The sequence below is a fragment of the Salmo salar genome, chromosome ssa06, assembly GCF_905237065.1.
Source record: "Salmo salar chromosome ssa06, Ssal_v3.1, whole genome shotgun sequence".
Lineage (NCBI taxonomy): Eukaryota > Metazoa > Chordata > Actinopteri > Salmoniformes > Salmonidae > Salmo > Salmo salar.
This window is the reverse complement of record NC_059447.1, coordinates 76,705,719-76,730,400: the sequence shown is the minus strand read 5'-3', so window position 1 is coordinate 76,730,400 and position 24,682 is coordinate 76,705,719. Positions and strand designations below refer to the sequence as shown.

The 24,682-nt window shown below is 41.5% G+C and overlaps 1 protein-coding gene across 2 annotated transcripts in view; it reads left to right on the top strand.

Annotated features, from left to right (window-relative positions):
- Positions 1–24,682, top strand: part of LOC106608081 (MAM domain-containing glycosylphosphatidylinositol anchor protein 2) — a 398,494-nt gene that overhangs the window by 107,317 nt on the left and 266,495 nt on the right. For both annotated transcript variants that reach the window (XM_014205777.2, XM_014205779.2), the window contains exon 2: positions 14,298–14,437. In XM_014205777.2, coding sequence (XP_014061252.2) covers positions 14,298–14,437 — 140 coding nt within the window. The remainder of the gene's footprint in view (positions 1–14,297; positions 14,438–24,682) is intronic.

Genomic DNA, 24,682 nt, shown 5'->3' with positions numbered 1-24,682 from the left:
TTTGTGCGCAAAGATGTAGTCAATGGGTGGACATTTGATGTTCTAATTCAGCCATACATTATCGGAGAAAATTGACAATAGGCTGCTTTTGTTCATATGAACCTAATGATTCATTTGACACCCCATGTTGCTCTATCTCAAATACAGACCAAATTGAAGCTAACCTTGTTTGTTGTTTAATGAAAACAACGTTTTCTGGGCTGTGAATCAATAATGGTAGGTCACAGACCAACAAATAACATGTCAGTTTCATCTGTAGAGTCTTCGCTTTCACCACATATCAAGTTGTTCAAGATTTATATAATTTTAGCTTCTCCACACTAACACATCTTGAAATGGGCTTGTGGGTGTTACCTGCCCTTTTATGGTCGGATGCCCATATATGTTACTAAGGCGCACCAAAGATTGTATGGTACGGCTGGAAAGCCAAGCTCCCCAGCATTCAGGAGACACCCTGTATTCATGGATAACGGTTACCGTTCTCATGTCAGAAGACATTGAATAAAGCATTTACATTTAAGTGCTTCAGGCAAATCAGGTCTGAAATTCAACAGTGGACATTTTAGAAGCCTTTTTAAACATTGAATACACTACAAGTTTGCAACAACAGGGTGATCAAATTAAGATCCTACATCTGTAGATACAGTACATAGATAATCAATACTGATGTAAGGATGCAGTCCATACAGACAGGTTATTTACAATAACAGGAGTGCTTTTGAGCGCATTAACAGGTGTGGAAGATGCCTGCTGGTGACTTCTGCTGATGCACGGTGATCAGCTTAAGTCAGGCCAGGTTTACTTGATGACAGTGACGTAGTAGTGTATGAATGTGCTGAACAGGCAACCCAATGCTGTGTCATTCACATGAGTCAGTGTATTTCTGTTGTTACCGTGTATGCACACACACAAGCAAATTCCAACAATGCAGGGTGTACAAAATAGAAAATACAAAAGAGATTACCCTTGCACTGTTAGACGCTCCTAGACTTTTAATGTAACAGTGTTTCATCCAAACAGTGGATCAAATGTGTTTTTCCCCTTATTATTTATGTATGTTGTTCATTTATAATGAGACTACATCAGCTGTTGTTTTAGAATACATCCAAACTTGAAACCTGAATCATAAGGCTGTTATTGCTGTGCTCTTCTATGATGTCATAGTACACTGTTATCATCTTTCCCCTGATTTAACAGTCTCTAGTTGTGACATCAGCAGACCACTTTCACAGTGGTGGTCCTGTTTCCTGGGCCTGGCTGCTTCCACAGTGGTGGTCCTGTTTCCTGGGCCTGGCTGCTTCCACAGTGGTGGTCCTGTTTCCTGGGCCTGGCTGCTTCCACAGTGGTGGTCCTGTTTCCTGGGCCTGGCTGCTTCCACAGTGGTGGTCCTGTTTCCTGGGCCTGGCTGCTTCCACAGAGGTGGTCCTGGTTCTTAGGCCTGGCTTCCTCCTGACAATGGCTCTGGGTGGGATAATAGATACAAAGAGAAACTAGGCATTGTATACTGATATTGTTCCTGTGTGCACAGGATTGCTCTCTCGCTCTGAGACACACACACACGATAAGAAGCCCAGCAGGGCCAGGAAGCTAGCACAACATGGTTAATAGCCTTGAGGGGCTGGTCTGAAGACACTAAGCTCAGCATCAACAAGCCCCAGCTGTTTGGTCTTTTTTCACATTCATTGGTTTGTCAAATGTAGTCTTTGTCCCTGCCAAGAACCCCCTCTGTCTCTCTCTGTGCCTCTCTGTCTCTGCTAGGCCAGGGCCATGGTGACAGGCCTGCTTTAGCAAACTCGCATTTAATCACTCCATTGTGTATGGATAAAGCTGTCTCTGTCTCCCCTCAGTGGGATAGGTACAGGGAGGGCCAGGCTATCTGTCCGATGGGACCCCTGATCCTCCTGATCCTCCTGCTCCTCCTATTCCTCCGGCTCCTCCTGTTCCTTCCCCTGTTCCTCCTACTCCTCCTGTTCCTACTACTCCTCCTGTTCCTCCTGCTCCTCCTACTCCTCCTGTCCCTCCTGTTCCTCCTGTTCCTCCTCTTGCTCCTCCTACTCCTCCTCCTGTTCCTCCTATTCCTCCTGTTGCTCCTGTTCCTCCTCCTACTCCTGCTCCTCCTACTCCTGTTCCTCATACTCATCATGTTCCCCCTGTTCCTCCTACTCCTCCTTTTCCTGCTGTTCCTCCTACTACTCTTGCTTCTCCTGTTCCTACTACTTTTGCTCCTCCTGTTCCTCCTGTTCCTCCTTCTACTCCTGCTCCTCCTGTTCCTCCTACTACTCCTCCTGTTCCTCCTACTCCTCCTGTTCCTCCTTCTACTCCTGCTCCTCCTGTTCCTCCTACTCCCTGCTCCTCCTACTCCTCCTGTTCCTCCTACTCCACCTGTCTCTCCTACTATACCTGTCCCTCCTACCCCTACTCCTTCTACTCCTCCAACTCCTCCTGTTCCTTCTGCTCCTCCTGTTCCCCCTGTTCCTCCTGCTCATCCTTTTCCTCCTGCTCATCTTTTTCCTCATTTTCCTTCTGTTCCTTCTACTCCTCCTACTCATCCTTTTCCTCCTTTTCCTGCTGTTCCTCCTACTCATCATTTTCCTGCCTTTCTGCTGTTCCTCCTACTACTCCTGCTCCTCCTATTCCTCTTACTCCACCTGTTCCTACTACTCTTGCTCCTTCTGTTCCTCCTTCTACTCCTGCTCCTCCTGTTCCTCCTACTCCTCCTGCTCATCATTTCCCTCCTTTTCCTCCTGTTCCTCCTACTCCTCCTGCTCATCATTTTCTTCCTGTTCCTCCTGTTCCTCCTACTGCTCTTGCTCCACCCACTCCTCCTGTTCCTCCTACTCCTGTTCCTCCTGCTCCTTCTGTTCCTCCTACTCCACCTGTCCCTCCTGCTCCTACTCCTCCTGTCCCTCCTACTTCTGCTGTTCCCCCTGTTCCTCCTACTCCTTCTGTTCCCCGTGTTCCTGCTACTGCTCCTGTTCCTCCTACTCCTTCTGTTCCCCCTGCTCCCAGCCCACTTCCATTTATAGCACCACACCACAGGGGAGTGTGTGTGTGTGTGTGTGTGTGTGTGTGTGTGTGTGTGTGTGTGTGTGTGTGTGTGTGTGTGTGTGTGTGTGTGTGTGTGTGTGTGTGTGTGTGTGTGTGTGTGTGTGTGTGAGGGAATTCTGATATAACAACCTGAGAGAAACACAGCTTACCCTAAATACTAGAGGAGTTAGCCTCAATGTGACTGCTACTCCATATACCCTACAGTACATAGGTTACTGTACAAAGTTATTCTACCCTACATAGGCTACTGTACATGGTTAGTTTGTATAGTACACTATATATACAAAAGTTTGTGGACACCCCTTCAAATTAGTGGATTCGGCTATTTCAGCCACACTCCTTGCTGACAGGTGTATAAAATCAAGCACACATCCATGCAATCTCCATAGACATGCATTGGTATTAGAATGGCCTTACTGAAGAGCTCAGTGACTTTCAGCGTGGCACCGTCATAGGATGACACCTTTCCAACAAGTCAGTTCGTCAAATTTCTGAGCAAAGCTGCCCCGGTCAACTGTAAGTGTTGTTATTGAGAAGTGGAAATGTCTAGGCGCAACAACGGCTCAGCCATGAAATGGTAGGCCACACAAGCTCACAGAGTGGGATCGCCGAGTGCTGAAGTGCGTAGCGCAGGCCTGGGCAACTCCAGTCCTCGGGGGCCTGATTGGTGTCACACATTTTCCCCAACTCCAGCTAACACACCCGACTCCAATAATCAACTAATCATGATCTTCAGTTAAAAATGCAATTAATTTATATCAGTTTGCTAGGGATGGGGGAAAAGTGTGACAACAATCAGGTCCCCGAGGACTGGAATTGCCCAGGCCTGGCGTAGCGGGTAAAAATTGTCTGTCCTCGGTTGCAACACTTACTACCAAGTTCCAAACTTCCTCTGGAAGCAACGTCAGCACAATAACTGTTTGTCGGGAGCTTCATAAAATATGGTTTCCATCTCCGAGCAGCCACACACAAGCCTTACATCACCATATGCAATGCCAAGCGTCGGCTGGAGTGGTGTAAAGCACCACCATTGGACTCTGGAGCATTGGAAAGGCGTTCTCTGGAGTAATGAATCACGCTTCACCATCTGGCAGTCTGACGGACGAATCTGGGTTTGGCAGATGTCAGGAGAACGCTACCTGCCCCAATGCATAGTGCCAACTGTAAAGGGCTCTCCAGAGGGTGGTGTGGTCTGCACAACGCATCACCGGGAGCAAAATACCTGCCTTCCAGGACAACTACAGCACCCAATGTCTCAGGAAGGCCAAAAAGAACATGAACTTTTTAAGGTATAGGGGGCAGTATTTTCATTTTCGGATGAAAAGCATGCCCAGAGTAAACTGCCTAATACTCGGGCCCAGAGTCAGATATTTGCATACTATTAGTAGATTTGGATAGAAAACAATCCAAAGTTTCTAAAACTGTTTGAATGATGTCTGTGAGTATAACAGAACTCATATGGCAGGCAAAAACCTGAGAAAAATCCTATCCTACATGTCAAACGTTGTAAACAACGTTTGACATGTTTCTACGAACGGTAATGGAACTATTTGACTTTTCGAGTCTGGATTTACGCTCGCGCGTTATGCCTTTGGATAGTGATCTGAACGCACGAACAAAACGGAGGTATTTGGACATAAATATGGAGTATTTCGAACAAAAATAACATTTCTTGTGGAAGTAGGAGTCCTGGGAGTGCATTCTGACGAAGATCAGCAAAGGTAAGAGAATATTTATAGAGAATATTTATAATACTAATTCTGAGTTTAGTTGACCCCAGAACTTGGCGGGTATCTGTATAGCTTGCTTTGATGGTTGAGCTATGTACTCAGAATATTGAAAAATGTGCTTTCTCCGTAAAGCTATTTTAAAATCTGACACAGCGGTTGCATTAAGGAGAAGTATATCAATAACTGTTGTAAATTTTATCAACGTTTATGATGAGTATTTTTGTAAATTGATGTGCTCATTCACTGGAGGGTATTGGTGGGAATACATTTTCTGAACATCACGCACCAATGTAAAATGTTTTTTTTATATAAATATGAACTTTATCGAGCTAAACATACATGTATTGTGTAACATGAAGTCCTATGAGTGCCATCTGATGAAGATCATCAAAGGTTAGTGAATATTTTAGCTGTATTTTAGGTTTTTGTGATGCATGTCCTTGCTTGGAAAATGTCTGTGTGGTTTTTCTTGTGAAGTTTATGTCCTAACATAATCTAATTTTATGCTTTCGCCGTGAAGCCTTTTTGAAATCGGACAATGTGATTAGATTAGCGGTACGCCTAGCCAATATCCAATGGAACAGCGTGGCGCGAAATACAAAAACCTCAAAAATCCAATAATTTCAATTTCTCAAACATACGACTATTTTACACCATTTTAAAGATACACTTCTCCTTAATCCAACCACATTGTCCAATTTCAAAAAGGCTTTACAGCGAAAGCAAAACATTAGATTATGTTAGGAGAGTACATAGACCAAAATAACCACACAGCCATTTTCCAAGCAAGCATATATGTCACAAAAACCCAAAACACAGCTAAATGAAGCACTAACCTTTGACAATCTTCATCAGATGACACTCCTAGGACATTATGTTACACAATACATGTATGTTTTGTTCAATCAAGTTCATATTTATATCCAAAAACAGCATTTTACATTGGCGCGTGATGTTCAGAAAATGTATTCCCACCAAAAACATCCGGTGAATTTACAAAAATACTCATCATAAACGTTGACAAAATACATAACAATTATTTTAAGAATTATAGATACAGAACCGCTGTGTCAGATATGCAACCGCTGTGTCAGATTTTAAAATAGCTTTACGGAGAAAGCACATTTTTAAATATTCTGAGTACATAGCTCGCCATCACAGCCCGCCAAGTTCGTCACAACCTAAACTCAGAATTCGTTTTAGAAATATGCTCTTACCTTTGCTGATCTTCGTCAGAATGCACTCCCAGGACTGCTACTTCCACAATAAATGTTGTTTTTGTTCGAAATAATCCATAGTTATGTCCAAATACCTCCGTTTTGTTCGTGCGTTCAGGTCACTATCTAAAGACTAACGAGCGAGCGCAATTCGAGACACAAAAAGTCAAAATGTTCCATTACCGTACTTAGAAGCATGTCAAACGCTGTTTAAAACTTGCGATAATATTCCAACCGGACAATAACTTATTCATTCAAGGAGAAAAAGAAAAAACAGCGAGCTCGCGGGACCGCGCATATCCAATCCCATTGTTGCCAGGCAGACCATTCAGTATCTGAGCTCCTATACTCTGCCCAGTGACAGGAGAATTCTCAAACCACTTTCTGAAGGCTTTAGACAGCCATTGGAAGCCTTAGAAAGTGCAACGTAACACCACAGATACTGTAGTTTCGAAAGGGACTAGAAAGAACTACAATTCTCAGATCCTCCACTTCCTGGTTGACTTTTTCTCAGGTTTTTGCCAGCCATATGAGTTCTGTTATACTCACAGACACCATTCAAACAGTTTTAGAAACTTCAGAGTGTTTTCTATCCAAATCTACTAATACTATGCATATTCTCGTTTCTGGGCAAGAGTAGTAACCAGTTTAAATCGGGTACGTTTTTTCATCCGGCCGTGAAAATACTGCCCCCTATCCATATGAGGTTAACGAGAACTTTATCTTTAAAATGGTGTAAAATTGTTGATTGTTTGAGAAAATGAAATTATGAGAGTTTTGCTGTTTTGTATTTCGTGCCATGCTATTTCACTGGCTGTTGATAGCGTGTACCGCGGGTGGGACGCTAGCAGTTAAGGACAACAACCACCTGAGCCACTGCCTATTCACCCTGCTACCATCCAGAAGGCAAGGTCAGTACAGGTGCATCAAAGCTGGGACCGAGAGACTAAAAAAACAGCTTCTATCTCAAGGCCATCAGACTGTTATAGAGCCATCACTAACACACCATTACTACCTGGGGACTGCCTGTCAGGAAGTCCAGGATCCAGTTGCAGAGGGAGAGGGAGATGTTTAGCCCCATGGTCCTTAGCTTAGTGATGAGCTTTGTGGGCACTTTGGTGTTGAACGCTGAACTGTAGTCAATGAATAGCATTCTCACATTGGTGTTCCTTTTGTCTAGGTGGGAAAGGGCAGTGTTGAGTGCAATAGAGATTGCATCATATGTGGATCTTTTGGGGCGGTATGCAAATTGGAGTGGGTCTAGGGTTTCTGTAGTTTGTCCACCCATATACTGTATCTAGTTAGTCTACTCACATACTGTATCTAGTTATTCTACCTACATACTGTATCTAGTTATTATACCTACATACTGTATCTATCTAGTTAGTCTACTCACATTCTGTATCTAGTTAGTCTACCCACATACTGTATCTAGTTAGTTAGTCTACCCACATACTGTATCTAGTAGTTAGTCTACCCACATACTGTATCTAGTTAGTCTACTCACATACTGTATCTAGTTAGTCTACCTACATACTGTATCTATCTAGTTAGTCTACTCACATTCTGTATCTAGTTAGTCTACCCACATACTGTATCTAGTTAGTTAGTCTACCCACATACTGTATCTAGTTAGTCTACTCACATACTGTATCTAGTTATTCTACCTACATACTGTATCTATCTAGTTAGTCTACCCACATACTGTATCTAGTTAGTTAGTCTACCCACATACTGTATCTAGTTAGTCTACTCACATACTGTATCTAGTTATTCTACCTACATACTGTATCTATCTAGTTAGTCTACCCACATACTGTATCTAGTTAGTTAGTCTACCCACATACTGTATCTAGTTAGTTAGTCTACCCACATACTGTATCTAGTTAGTCTACCCACATACTGTATCTAGTTAGTCTACTCACATACTGTATCTAGTTAGTCTACTCACATACTGTATCTAGTTAGTTAGTCTACCCACATACTGTCTCTAGTGTGTTGGTCTACCCACAAACTGTATCTAGTTATTTAGTCTACCCACATACTGTATCTAGTTATTTAGTCTACCCATACTGTATCTAGTTATTTAGTCTACCCACATACTGTATCTAGTTAGTCTACTCTACCCACATACTGTATCTAGTTAGTCTACTCTACCCACATACTGTATCTAGTTAGTCTACTCACATACTGTATATAGTTAGTCTACCCACAATCTGCATCTAGTTAGTTAGTCCACCCACATACTGTATCTAGTTAGTCCACCCACATACTGTATCTAGTTAGTCAACTCACATCCTGCATCTAGTTAGTTGGTCTACCCACATACTGCATCTAGTTAGTATACCCACTTACTGTATCTAGTTAGTCAACTCACATACTGTATCTAGTTAGTCAACTCACATCCTGCATCTAGTTAGTTCGTCTACCCACATACTGCATCTAGTTAGTATACCCACTTACTGTATCTAGTTAGTTATTCTACACACATGCTGTGTCTAGTTAGTTATTCTAAACACATACTGTATCTAGTTAGTTAGTCAACTCTCATACTGCATCTAGTTAGTCTACCCACATATTGTATCTAGTTAGTTATTCTACTCACATACTGTATCTATTTAGTTATTCTACTCACATAGTGTATCTATTTAGTTATTCTACCCACATACTGTATCTATTTAGTTATTCTACTCACATACTGTATCTATTTAGTTATTCTACTCACATAGTGTATCTATTTAGTTATTCTACTCACATAATGTATCTAGTTGGTTATTCTACTCACATAATGTATCTATTTAGTTATTCTACTCACATAGTGTATCTAGTTAGTTATTCTACTCACATACTGTATCTATTTAGTTATTCTACTCACATAGTGTATCTATTTAGTTATTCTACCCACATACTGTATCTATTTAGTTATTCTACTCACATACTGTATCTATTTAGTTATTCTACTCACATAGTGTATCTATTTAGTTATTCTACTCACATAATGTATCTAGTTAGTTATTCTACTCACATACTGTATCTATTTAGTTATTCTACTCACATAGTGTATCTATTTAGTTATTCTACCCACATACGGTATCTATTTAGTTATTCTACTCACATAGTGTATCTATTTAGTTATTCTACCCACATACTGTATCTATTTAGTTATTCTACCCACATACTGTATCTATTTAGTTATTCTACTCACATAGTGTATCTATTTAGTTATTCTACCCACATACTGTATCTATTTAGTTATTCTACTCACATAATGTATCTAGTTAGTTATTTACTCACATACTCTATCTAGTTAGTTATTCTACTCACATACTGTATCTATTTAGTTATTCTACTCACATAATGTATCTAGTTAGTTATTCTACTCACATACTGTATCTAGTTAGTTATTCTACTCACATAATGTATCTAGTTAGTCCACTCACATACTGTATCTAGTTAATCCACTCACATACTGAATCTCGTTAGTTATTCTACTCACATACTGTTTATAGTTAGTTATTCTAAACACATAATGTGTATAGTTAGTCCACCCACATACTGTATCTAGTTAGTTAGTCTACTCACATCCTGTATCTAGTTAGTTATTCTAAACACATAATGTGTATAGTTAGTCCACCCACATACTGTATCTAGTTAGTTAGTCTACCCACATACTGTATCTTGTTAGTTAGTCTACCCACATACTCTATGTATCTAGTTAGTCCACCCACATACTGTATCTAGTTTTTTATTCTAAACACATACTGTGTATAGTTAGTTATTCTACTCGCATACTGTGTATAGTTAGTTACTCTAAACACATACTGTGTATAGTTAGTTATTCTAAACACATACTGTGTATAGTTAGTTATTCTACTCTCATACTGTGTATAGTTAGTTATTCTACTTTCATACTGTGTATAGTTAGTTATTCTACTCACATACTGTGTATAGTTAGTTATTCTACTCACATGCTGTGTATAGTTAGTTATTCTACTCACATGCTGTGTATAGTTAGTTATTCTAAACACATACTGTGTATAGTTAGCCTACTCACACACTGTATCTAGTTAGTTAGTCTACCCACATACTGTATCTAGTTAGTCTACCCACATACTCTATGTATCTAGTTAGTCTACCCACATACTGTATCTAGTTAGTTAGTCTACGCTACATGTCTCAGAGCTCAGAGGATGGGGGAGGGTGGGTTTCTGACATAACAGCATGAGAGAGAGAGAGAGAGAGACGTGAGTTTTGTATTTGTTAATGTGTGTCACCTTTGTGTGTGTGCGCGGCTATGTTTGTATGTTTGTGTGTGTGTGTGTGTGTGTGCGTGTGTGTGCGTGCTCTTGCTGCATCAGTGAGGATAATTCATTACGGGTGTTTTTCTAGTTTTCCTCTCCCAACTCTGTGCTCATCTCAGGACTGATAGCATGTTGTAGAATAACTGGCTTATTGGAGTAAATTGCATTAGCACCATGTTGCCTGGCGCCCCAGGGTCTTCTCCTAAGCCTTTTGTTTTAAGTGGCAGCCATGTGTGAAGCATTTCTCTACTCAGCCAGGGCTTTCAATCCTCTGGAATACACTGCTGGCAGATTCATCTCCTAATGGAGAGACCCACTGCAGGCTCTGTCCATGTGGATGACTTGTTAGCATTTCCTGTTAGCATCAATCTCAGTGTTATTTAATAAATCTATGTAGCAATTAGTGAGCTAAATTCTGTTTAAGGGCATTACGCTAACAAGCTGAGTAGAAGGAGACAGTGAGGGAAAAGTCACAGTAGTGCAGTAAGAGGAGGGTGTGTGGTTAGTGTGTAGCAGGCTAGCGTCTAGCGGGTTAGCGTCTAGCAGACTCGCTTAGTCTCATTAGTGTGTTGTGAGACCGAAGCGATCTAGGGCCCAACGTGAATCTCTGCTTTAGGTTGTCTGAGTCTACTGAGTGTTCTGGAGCAGGAAACCACACTGATGCAGTAAAAGGAACTGTATTTTCCTGTCTGATTATAACCAATTTGAGCTTTTACCCTAGTCTTGTTCACTACTCATGCCCTGGCCCTGAAGCTTCTTTTACCCAGATCTGGGCCCAGCTAACCTTCCACATCCTAAACTTAACCATTCGAGGGAAAAACACATACTGACCTATGATCAGCCTCTAGCGGTCAAATTCATCCGACCCCATCATTCACGCCCCAGTGGGCCTAGCGTGCATCCCCAGGCTCCCATCCAAAAGCCCAGACATGGGCTTTTGACCTGATCTGTCCCCCCCACACTGCTTCGGTCTCTCTCTCATATATATTTGTATATTTGTCTCTCTACGCGGGGGTGAACCATGGGCAGCATCATTCTTCATCACCATCAACATGCCCGGCTGAGCGTAAGGAAGAGAGAGAAAAACAACACACACCTGTGCTGTAATCACATGAGGATGGACAGCTGCGAGCGTGCTCTTTAGAGTAATAGAGTTACAACTGGGTTAGTTAGACCTACTGCAGAGAGGGACAATTAGCTGTAAAGCAGTGGAGGCTCCTCAGATGAGGAAGGGGAGGACTATCCTCCTCAGTGAATTTCAGAAAAAGAAAAATAGTGAAACAAAAAAAGTTATCGTTTTTAGATAAAACTATACTAGATATGTTCACATCATCAAATAATGATTAAAACACACTGTTTTGCAATGAAGTTCTACCACAACCCCAGTAGCACTCTGTAGGGTAGCACCATGGTGTAGCCAGAGGATATCTAGCTTCTGTCCTCCTCTGGGTACATTGACTTCAATAGAAAACCGAGGAGGGCTCATGGTTCTCACCCCCTTCCATAAAGTTACACAGTAATTTGGCAAATCTGACCATAATTCCATCCTCCTGATTCCTGCTTACAAGCAAAAATTAAAGCAGGAAGCACCAGTGACTAGATCAATGAAAAAGTGGTCAGATGAAGCAGATGCTAAGCTACAGGACTGTTTTGGTAGCACAGACTGGAATATGTTCTGGGATTCCTCCAATGGCATTGAGGAGTACACCAAATCCGACCGTACGTACATACCCCAACCAGAAGCCATGGATTACAGACAGCATCCGCACTGAGCTAAAGGCTAGAGCTGCCGCTTTCAAGGAGCGGGACTCTAACCCTGGTATGGCAACTGCTTGGGGTAGTGCGAACGGCCCAGTACATCACTGGGGCCAAGTTTCCTGCCATCCAGGACCTCTATACCAGGCCGTGTCAGAGGAAGGCCCTAAAAATGTTCAAAGACTCCAGCCACCCTACTCATAGACTGTTCTCTCTGCTACCGCACGGCAAGCGGTACCGGAGCACCAAGTCTAGGTCCAAGAGGCTTCTAAACAGTTTCTACTCCCAAGCCAAAAGACTCCTGAACATCTAGTCAAATGGCTACCAAGACTATTTGCATCCCACACCACTGCCACTCTCTGTTGTCATCTATGCATAGTCACTTTTAATTAACTCTACCTACATGTACATACTACCTCAACTAACCAATGCCACCGCACATTGCCTCTGTACCAGCACCGCCACCTGTAGATATTGTTATTTTTTACTGCTGCTCTTTAATTACTTGTTACTTTTATCTCTTATTCGTATCCGTATTTTTTAAAACTGCACTGTTGGTTAGGGGCTCTTAAGTAAGCATTTCACTGTAAGGTCTACATCTGTTGTATTCGGCACATGTGACGAATAAAATTTGATTTGATTTAATTATGACAGCATGAACTGACATGTTGTCCACCCAAACAAAGTATCAGAGAATGAATCTAGTTCTGAAAGCATAACTTACAGCTAGCTAGCACTGCAGTGCATAAACTGTGGTGAGTAGCTGACTCAAAAAGAGAGAAAGACAATTGAACAGTTTTGAACAAATTCATTTCTTCCAAAATTAAGGAGAGAGAGAGACAGAAAGAGAAAGAGATACTAGATACAGTATTACTTAGCTAGCATGGAATGCAGCTAGCTCATTTAGACTACTTAAACACCCTGCTCAAACAGAGAGGGATGCTATGTTAGCTAGCTGGCTATGGCTATGGCTATCCAACACAAGGTAAGCGTTTGGTTTTATTAATTTATTGCTACCGGTGCCCACAAGTGTAACTGCTTAACTACTTGCTGCTGACTGTACACTGTACTGTAGGATTGTAGCGAGTTTACTAAAGCGTTTGTTCTAGTAGATGTGTTGACTATGACATGAAAACAATGTAGACTGTGTGTAGCAGTTAGCAGTCATGACATGAAGGTTTGGCTTGGGAAGTTTTTTTGGTCTGGTAACAGACAGCTGATGTGTTGTGGACTGAAGTCCACAAGCGAAGGGAAAAGGTGTGAGGAGGAGAGGGCATACATAGGTGCGAGTAGGAATTATATATGCAGCAAGCTGTTTGTATGTGGCTGCTATGCAAGTGAACTGTGTTTGCATGTGATCAGGGGTGTCTTCATTGTGCCTATTCTGTTGAAAAACCCTTTGGAAGCAAATGGAACGAAACGGGCATAAACATACCTCAATTTGTCAAATAGAAACTCTCGTGTTTCCAAACTGTTTCCACTAAAAGCGATTCTGCGTGCTTCTGGGTTGTTGGATTTAGATGTTTGTTTTAGGTGTTTTGATGTTTAATGAGGACAGACTACCTGCAATGCTATCAAATATAAAGTAATAGGCATGATACCTGCAGATGCTGTTCATTTGAACCATCATCCTCAAAACAAAGCAGAACCCATGACTGTGAAAATCAGGCCAAAGACCTCACAGATATTACATTGTGTGTATGATAAGAGGGCCAATTTGGGTGATTATTGCATTAAACGGGCAGAAATCAATGGGGGAAGTGTCTTTGTGTGTGTTAGGAAAAGGGGAAAGGGGATACCTAGTCAGTTGCACGACTCTAGTGTGTGTGTGTGTGTGTGTGTGTGTGTGTGTGTGTGTGTGTGTGTGTGTGTGTGTGTGTGTGTGTGTCAGCACTACTCTCCTGACTCTGTTAAAACTGATACCCTGTCTCTGAGCTCATCCAGATGGCGTCTGGATCGATTCAGATTTACCCAGGTTTGTAAAATTAAAGAGAGAGAAGGGATACAGATACACAGTACAATGTTATCCAAAAAGCTGAGGAGAAGTGCATAGAAATGAATAAAATGTCTCTTCTCTCAATTCTTCACACAGTTTTTTTACTCAAAATATTCACAAAATGTTAATTCCCCAGTTATACGTTATAGGATTTCCAATGTGAATTGTGTGAATTAATTTGGACGTTGCAGCTTTGACTTTCTTCTTGTAATGATTGAGATGTACTAACTGTTCTGTTTGTCCTCTACAGCGCCCCCTACGGTTCGCATTGTCCACTCGGGCCACGCCTGTAACGTTGAGGAGGAGCGCCACGCGGAGAGGGTGTACACAATCCGGGAGGGAGAGACCCTTGAACTCACTTGTCTTGTCACAGGACACCCACGGCCACAGGTCAGTCGACCTGCCAATCACTCAGTTTAGCCAATCAGGACGCTAACGTTTCACTTCACCCACCAATCACTCTGTTGAGCCAATAAGAACTCTTACTGCACTCACCAATTACTCTTTCTGAACACTTTGCTACCCAGGTCAGAAGATATCCAGTCCTCTTAGACTTTACAATTGCATGTTTTGAGCACAATAGTACGATCATTAGTAGAGGCATCTATGAGTCTTTCTATAAATAAAGGGGCAAACTTGTGAAATCAGGATCAAATTTTCTAAATGTTTCGATATACCGTACAGTGCATTCGGAAAGGATTCAGACCCCTTGACTTTTTCCACATTTTGTTATGTTACAGATAGGGATTTTTTTTTAAACATTTTTGGCTGATACTGATATCCAATATTTTCCTTGCCAAAAAACAATTATACTGATACCGATAACCATTATTTAGAATTTTAGCAGCCTTTTAAGCATAATAGTACAGTTATATAGTTGAAACACACACACACACAAAAAGTTATTTTGTTGGCATTCACTTATGTCCCCATTACCAGTAAAACATAATCAAAACCTATTTATTTCACTTACTTGCTGTGCTGTTTCGTTGTTCATTTGTTCAGTCTCAACCAGGATTTCATCATACATGACAAGCAGTGAAGTTTCAACTCTGTCTGTCCGTGGCCTCTCTTCCTCGGAGCGCATTGTCACTGTGTCCGTTTCCATCTTGTCCAGCTGTGTCTAACATTTCACGTAAACCCTGTTTCTTGTCTGCATCGAAGTAGCGGTCCTTGTACCTAGCATCGAGCATGGTGGCGACACAGTATTGGCTCAGAGAGAATGCCACCGAATTGCTTGTTCACAGCCTCTAGTAAAGTACTTATCCAAGTTAACCCGACGGTCTGTGTTGGCATTTTTGTTGATCAGGCGTTTCAATAACATGACAGGGTGTCACGTTTGATGCAGACGCAGTTGAGCTTATTTCTCGAGTCAGTTGTTGGAATGGAGCTAGGGGTGTTCATGGTTCCAAGTTTCAAACATGTTCTCAAATGCCATTGAAATGGCAGCAGCGGTATGAGAACCAGCACATTCTTGAGCATGCAATACGGCTTTCCTCAGTACAAAATCCTCGTCGACCCACTGTGCTGTCAGACTCATAATGCTCATGGGGCTGACATCACTGGGCGAAATGTCAGTCCTGAAGCTAATAGCAGTGACGCCCATAGCAAGTAGCTCATGATTGTGAGTTTCAATACTGTGTAACTCCGGTAGGGCAACATCTGAAAGATAGTGCCTACTTGGTAGAGTGTATCGGTGCTCTACCGGTTGGCGAAAGCCAACATCATCCATGACAGAGAACGGTTGATTGTCAAGGGCAATGAATTCCATTATTAATTACTCTTTCAAATGACTGCTCGACTTGTTGACTGCTCGATCCACACAGCAGACATTGTGGGCTAGGCTAGGAATACTGTGTTGCACGTGTAGCGCTATATTCTTTGTGGCATCATTACGTCATCTACCTACGCTATATCGGTATGCACGTTAGCTTTGACATCGGTTTTGCACATCGGCGTTAAACTAGACATCGGGCCGATGTTGGCATTTTTAGCTAATATCGTACGATTACGGTATGCTTACCGATATATCGTGCATCCCTAGTTACCAGCCTCATTCTAAAATGGATGAAATAGTTTTTTTCTTCTTATCAGTAAAAAAAAGTTACATTTTTGCAAATGTATAAAAATAAAAACTGAAATATCACATTTACATAAGTATTCAGCCCCTTCACTCAGTACTTTTTTGAAACACCTTTGGCAGCAATTACAGCCGCGAGTCTTCTTGGGTATGATGCTACAAGCTTAGCACACCTGTATTTGGGGAGGTTGTCCTATTCTTCTCTGCAGATCAGGTTGGATGGGGAGCATTGCTGCACAGCAATTTTCAGGTCTCTCCAGAGATGTTCAATCGGGTTCAGCTCTGGGCTCTGCCTGGGGAACTCAAGGACATTCAGAGACTTGTCCCAAAGCCACTCCTACGTTGTCTTGGCTGTGTGATTAGGGTCGTTGTCCTGATAGAAGGTGAACCATTGCCCCTGTATGAGGTCCTGAGCGCTTTGGAGCAGGTTTTCATCAAGGATCTCTCTGTACTTTGCTCTGTTCATCTTTCCTTTGGTCCTGACTGGTCTCCCAGTCCCTGCTGCTGAAAAACATCCCCACAGCATGATGCTGCCACAACGATGCTTCACTGTAGGGATGGTGCCAGGTTTCCTCCAGTTGTGACGCTTGGCATTCAGGCCAAAGAGTTCAATGTTGGCTTCATCAGACCAGATAATCTTGTTTCTCATGGTCTGAGAGTCCTTTAGGTGCCTTTTGCAAAACTCCAAGTGGGCTGTCGTGCCTTTTACTGAGGAGTGGCTTCCGTCTGGCCTCTCTACCATAAAGGCCTGATTGGTGTAGTGCTGCAGAGATGGTTATCCTTCTGGAAGGTTCTCCCATCTCCACAGAGGAACTCTGGAGCTATGTCAGAGTGACCATCGGGTTCTTGGTCACCTTCCTGACCAAGGCCATTCTCCCTCCGATTGCTAAGTTTGGCCAGGTGGCCAGCTCTAGGAAGAGTCTTGGTGGTGCCAAACTTTTTCCATTTAAGAATGATAGAGGCCACTGTGTTCTTGGACTTTCAATGCTGCAGAAATATTTTGTTACCCTTCCCCAGATCTGTGCCTCGACACAATCCTGTCTCGGAGATCTACGGCCAATTCCTTCGACCTCATGGCTTGGATTTTGCTCTGACATGCACTGTCAACTGTGGGACCTTATACAGTGGCTTGCGAAAGTATTCACCCACCTTGGCATTTTTCCTATTTTATTGCCTTACAACCTGGAATTAAAATAGATTTTTTGGGGGTTTGTATCATTTGATTTGCACATGCCTACCACTTTAAAGATGCAAAATATCTTTATTGTGAAACACACCAAAATGTGTTTTGCTTCTTTTTTTTCTTTAAGCAATGGCTTTTTTCTGGCCACTCTTCCGTAAACCCTGCAGGGGCGGCAGGTAGCCTAGTGGTTAGAGCGTTGGACTAATAACTGAAAAGTTGCAAGTTTGAATCCCCGAGCTGACAAGGTAAAAATCTGTCGTTCTGCCCCTGAACATGACAGTTAACCTGCTGTTCCTAGGTTGTCATTGAAAATAAGAATTTGTTCTTAACTGACTTGCCTTGTTAAAAATAAAAATAAATACCCAGCTCTGTGGAGTGTATGGCTTAAAGTGGTCCTATGGACAGATACTCTAATCTCTGCTGTGGAGCTCTTTGCAGCTCATTCAGGTTTATCTTCAGTCTCTTTTTTGCCTTTCTGATTAATTCCCTCCTTGTCTGGTCCGTGAGTTTTGGTGGGCGGCCCTCTCTTGGCAGGTTTGTTGTGGTGCCATATTCTTTCCATTTTTGAATAATGTATTTAATGGTGCTCCGTGGGATGTTCAAAGTTTCTGATATTTTTTACAATCCAACCCTGATCAGTTCTTCTCCACACCTTTGTCCCTGACCTGTTTGGAGAGCTCCTTGGTCTTCATGTGCCGCTTGCTTGGTGGTGTCCCTTGCTTAGTGGTGGTGCAGACTCTGGGGCCTTTCAGAACAGGTGTATATATACTGAGATCATTTGACAGATCATGTGACACTTAGATTGCACACAGGGGGACTTTATTTAACTAATTATGTGACTTCTGAAGGTAATTGGTTGCACCAGATCTTATTTAGGGGCTTCAAAGCAAAGGGGGTGAACACATATGCACGCACCACTTTTCCTTTCATTTTTTTTTTTTTTAAACAAGTTATTTTTTTTCATTTCACTTCACCAATTTGGACTATTTTGTGTATGTCCATTACATGAAATCCAAATAAAAATCTATTTCAATTACAGGTTGTAATGCAACAAAATAGGAAAAACGCCAAGGGGGATGAATACTTTTGCAAGGCACTGTATAGACAGGTATGTGCCTTTTCAAATCATGTACAATCAATTGAATTTACCACAGGTTGACTCCAATCAAATTGTAGAAACATCTCAAGGATGATCAATGGAAACAGGATGCACCGAAGCTCAATTTCAAGTCTCATAACAAAGGGTCTGAATACTTAGCTAAAATTACAAAAAAACATGTTTTCACTCTGTCGTTATGGGGTATTGTTTGTAGATTTATGAGGAATAAAATAATTTTAAATTTTTTAGAATAAGGCTGCAACGTAACAAATTGTGAAAAAAGTCAAGGGGTCTGAATACTTTCCGAATGCACTGTACATTAGAATATAATTTTTTTGCAACTTCACATGTGTAGTTACAGGAATAAAAGTCTAAATAGGCACAATGACACCATAACTCCACCTAGCAACAACAAAACATTTACATGTCATTCAAAATGTCACATGAAAATTGGACACTGCATATTTCTTTGTCATGCATAGTATTCTGTTTGTGCTTTTGCCAACTTCTATATAATTTATAGCCATGCTAAACATTCCTGAAGAATGGAATAGATAAACAACTAGCTGTCAAATACTTGCTTCCTCTGTCCTTATTTCCTCCACTCCTTGCCTCTCTTTGAAAGTGCATTGGATCCCGAGGGGAGAAACCTTCACTCCTCTACCCCAATGTGCTTCGAGAGGAAGGTGAGGAATGGAGGAAACTAGGGGAGAATCTCAATTGCAATTCCTTGAATCCTCATATCCTCGCTTCTTTCTCAAAACCCATTGGATCAGACCAATGAGGTAGAGGAGACGAGCAGAGAGGATGTGACGAATCAAGGAAATGCAATTGAGATTTTCCCAAGGACAGAAGAAGCAAGTGTTTGACAGCTATTAACATTTTTAGACAGTACAAGAGTGAGTGAGTGAGAGTGGTTAATGAAAGAGTGAGTGACTGAGCTACCATAATACCCATGGCCTGTCCAGAAACAACCCCTAGCCCCTACCCTCCAGAGTCTAGCCCAGGGATGTCAAACATAAGACCGCCTCACCTGGCACGTGGTTTGAGTATATTGAAATATTGACCAATTCAATATACTTTCAAATAACTAAAACCAAATTTAAACTGTACATACATGATAATGGACCTACATTCATAGAGTTTCTTGACTGTGTCAACTCGCTAATAATCACCAAAAGGAAAGCTAGACAGTCAGGTAGCATCAAAAATTCAAAAACCGATGGATAGGGTAGGGCTGTGGCAGTCATGCAATGTCAGCTGGTGATTGTCAAGCATATAACTGCCGGTCTCACGGTAATTGACCGTTAATTAACATAAGGACGTTTAGCTTCTCCTGGATTCCAAACCTAGCCTACAAGCCACTGATGCAGACCTTTGGAACATCTACATTTTAAAAAGTGTAGTAAATCCATGTAATATAGCCTAAACCATCACAATGAATCCATTATTTATTTTAGATAGGTCTAAAGAAACATGATATGAAGAAAATGTAGTTTTAAGAAGAACAGAATAGCATATACTCTTAGTTGTCCTTATGTTAGGTCCTGATGTGGCTACGCCATATGGCTGTGGGCTACACTAGTTCATTTAGCAGACAAGATTTGTGTCATAGTATTAAGAATACAATTGATCAAAGCTTAATAAAATAGAAATTATATTTTTTCAAAAAACATTTCAAAGGAAGTGCAAACATGAGGCTATTCTGTGTTGAGTGGTTAACAAAGAAACTTGTTCTACTATATGCTTAATTTAGATTTATTTATGCAACTTTAGTTGTGATACAAGCGTTGGGCTATATGTTTGGATTTTTTGTACATTCTAGGGCTGCATGATGGGACTCTGATTATTTGAAAAAAGTCGCATGAAATGCATGAGCTTTGATTTGTTTCTTGTGCAAGCTGTACACACTTCATCAGTCTTTCATTCACAATTTGACAAGCACTTGATAATGTTCTCACCAGGCCTCAACATCCCCCTTGTGTGGCCGCAATGCAACTAAAAAAAATCCATTCCTATTGCGGCCAAAGTGACCGTTGTGCCCTTGGGCTGAATATAATCATTATAATTCCCTTCTCCCAGCTGACATGCTGTGAAGCACCTCTCACTCACATGGCTCTGTCAGATATCTACATTCTTAATAGCCAATTCCTGTCACGTGATTGGGTCCTTCTCACAGACATTTCAGCTAAGAAGTAGGCTACAAGTGAATGAAGACAGACACATCAGGGATGCAACTGCGCGCGTCCCTCATACCGAATTCTGAGGTGCATATTGAAGATGTTAGAACTGTCCACATTTAGTCTACTTTTATCAGCCAACAAGATGAGTGGACCTAACAATCAGCAAAATCACTAGCCTATGTCAATCTACTATCCCCCATAGTACAAAAGCTGATCAATTATATTGGTCAACTTGTCCTTCTGTGCAAACCATGACAAGAAACAGAAACAATAACGCCTGGGGAAGGAACCAAAGGGAGTGACAGATATAGGGAAGGTAATCAGGAAGGTGATGAAGTCCAGGTGAGTCTGATGAAGCGCTGGTGTGCGTAACAATGGGTGACAGGTGTACGTAATAATGAGCAGCATGGTGACCTACAGCGCCGGAGAGAGAGTATATGTGACAAGAACACTTTTCCGTGGTTCGTTTTCATGCCAACCAGGTACTCCTGTACTCAATGTGCTTAATATTAGAAAAGTTTATCAATAAATATACAGTTGAAATCAGAAGTTTATATACACTTAGGTTGGAGTCATTAAAACTCGTTTTTCAACCACTTTACGCATTTCTTGTTAACAAACTATAGTTTTGGCAAGTCGGTTAGGACATCTACTTTGTGCATGACAGGACCACGTAGCCGTCATACCGCTCAGGAAGGAGACGCATTCTGTCTCCTAGAGATGCATTAATTCCTTATAACGCACAGTATATTTGCACGTTAGAATTCAATGGCTATAGTTCATTTTCACAGGTTTTGTTTGAGCTGCTTTTGAAAACAAATGTCTATTTGGAAACAGTATTGGTATTGTTGATTTAAATTTTCAAAATAGCAAGCTAGGCCTGATGGTTTGTCTAGCTAAACTAGCAAGTCTGTCTGTTTTGGTTACAACTGCAACTACTGTAGCTACAGTATCTAGTAAACTTGCTAGCTACTTCAGTAGATGTTGAATACATTTCTACCGGCAAATGAATACATTTCTAGTGGCAAATGTGTTAAATTATAGCCATGGTTTTAAAGGGATAATCAGTTCAGGGCTTCATGCGTTCTCTGGAAAATAATGCAACTTTGTGGAAGGTCATTTCCACTCCGGTAGCTCATTGTGGAACATACCTTCCACATCGTTCATTATTTTCCATAGAGCTCATAGCCCCTCTTTGATTATCCCTTACATATGCTTAGCTAGGTCTGGGCTGTATTAGATTCTGTATCAGCGCCACAGAGCTCTCACTCCACGCGTCTCCCCACTGAACCGGCTTATAAATGTAATCCCCCAATTATTGCCGCTCCGTATTGTACTGTGCACCTGCATATTCATAATTAAAAGCTGGCAGATCTAATGAGAATTGTGAAGACAAAACAGAAACCATGTCTGCCTAGTCAACATCACAAGGCAAGTAAATAAATTAATAAATAAAGACAGGAAACATGTTGATGTGTGTTGTGAATGCAGGAGGAGAGAGCAGAGTGGGTCCTCAGCATCCTAACAAGGATCTTTTCATCCATGCTCTGCGTTTAATTAAGCTCTGGGATTCCAACCAATTTAAGTGTTGAGCCCCCAGGGCAAACTACTTTTGATTGGTTCTTGACAGTTTCAATCAAATGCTTATTCTCACCCACGATGAGTCTTCAAGGGGCTAGTTCAGATGATATTATATTACAGAACATTCGGACATAAATTTATGTAGAACAGACATTATTCTCTATCATGTAAAACAGAAAATCCTGTCAGCTCTGCAACAGTGCGGCTAAGACTTGACAATAATGTATTACCTTTTCTGGTAAGTAGTACACGTGTCCAACATTGTATCCAATTTGCTCGATTAGACAAATTAAATGGGACTCGGCGATATCTAGGGACGGGATTGTCCGCCATTTACATTAATTAATATTTAATTCCCCTTTGATCGATATATTTAGCATTCATTTGTACACGTCCTGTCCTGTTCATTCGGATGCAGAGAAGGCTATTGATTTTTTAATTCCCATTGAAAAGGTGAGGGCCACTTAAATTAGTGAAACACTCTGACTCGCAATTCATCTTCTGCTCTCATCCGTAGTGACAACTTGTTATTTCCCCTGCCTTGACTTCTATCCTCTATCCTGTTAATTAAAATGTGTGATAAAAGTGTGTGAGAGAGAGAGAGAAGGAGGGAGAGCGATAGAGAAGGATAACAACAGAGAGGGAGAGAGAGAAATATGGGGAGAGAGAGAGAGAGAGAGATCAAAGGGCTACATGGCAGTAGCAGGAGAGGCAGGATTTCCTTTGAAAGTGAGTCCTTATGAGCCCCAGTCAGATCCCATGGCAGGGGAGGAACAGGGCTGTCACTCTGGGCTTAGGGATGGAGCAGCCTGAGTCTCAGGTGGTTCTGGGGTGGTAGAGGGTGGTACGGAGGGTTAGGGGGGTTGTAGGGACTAAAGAGTAGATAAGAAGAAGAGGGGGTTATTTGGGGGTAGTTGGTACTGGTGTGCTAGCCCTGAGGCTATTGGTAAAACATAAGGTGTGTCCGCTCTAATCAAATATAGATTTGTAAGTGAATAATAACGTTAATCTTTTCATTATAATTAAATCTTCCCAGCGAGTTCACAGTCTTAGCCACTGCATGTTTTTTCCTCAATTTTTTTCCTCTTTTTCAAAGTTTGTTTGTTCTACTGCATGCTAATTTGACTTAACTCTTTCCTCCCCCAAGAGAGGAACAGATCCATGACCCTGAGTAGGCAATTACTATTACCAAAGGTTATAGTATATAGACAAGAAAGAGAAGAAAGATAAAGTTTTGATTAGGAGGAAGGGGAACACTTGTCATGACATTTTTTAAATGACCAATGGTGCATGGGTGGGATTGAAAGCAAAACAAGGAATGTCTGCTATCTGAAAGGAAAGTATTCTTAAAGTTAGCAGCATTATAAAAAGCAACTTAGTTAACACACATATACTTTTATATTGTATGTGGAGTTGAACCCACAACTTTGGTGTTGCTACCAATATCCACAAAGCCACTGATCCATATTGACCTCACATGACATTGGAGTTTAATTGTCATTGTGAAGGTAATCTCTATAAAGTAATGTGTAGTATTTTATCATTATCGTACACCTAAAGACATCCCCATTACCAGACATACCTCACACTGGGCACAAATAAACTTCTATTCCACATTTATACAACGTCATTTTATTGAAATTATGTGGAAACAACATTGATTCAACATGTGTGTGCCCAGTTTTCTTGTCCTTCTCCCTAAGTAAGAACAAGCAGCTCCCTTGGTAGTACCCTGACTGAGACGTGTGAGAGACAGTTATAGCATCAGCGCCGCACAAAGTGAGCAAGCCAACTGTGACCTAAACAGGGCCATTGTTACCAATTTCACCAGCGTTTCATTATTTTCATGTCTATCAACATGCAACGCTCTTTAAATGACCAACATCCCCCTCAGACCCCCCACTGATGGAGACTGTGGCTCTCGTCCAACCAGATGTCCACTTTCTCACAGCGTGGGGTTCTCCATCCTGCGCCCACCTCCCCTTCAGGAAAATAGAGACAGTCAAATAATAAAATCTTACACACACACACACACACACACACTAAAAGGAATGTTAGATTGGAAGATTAATAGAACATTCTCCTTGGTGACATTCTGTTCCATACAGCATGTTGGCTTTTATTGTGAAGAGGGCACAACATGGGTTGTGTCCCAAACAGCACCCTATTCACTTTATAGTGCACTACTTTTGACCAGGGCCAATTGGGCTCTGGTCAAAAGCACTGCACTATGTAGGAAATCACGTTCCATTTGGGACGCAGCCAGGCAATTTTACTGGCTATCTCACGTACAGAAGCTTTCATTCTTACATTCACATATTCCACACTATGTAGGTGAACAGTGATAATGCAGAAGAACAATGTGTATTTGTTCATAGAGGATCAACCCTCTGAGCATCAGTTGCAAGGTCTTGCTATTAGAAACAAATCCTGGAAGTACCCAATGTACTCCAAAGAGATGCAATTATTAGCCTATTCATTATAAGCAACATTCAATTCGGCAGCATTG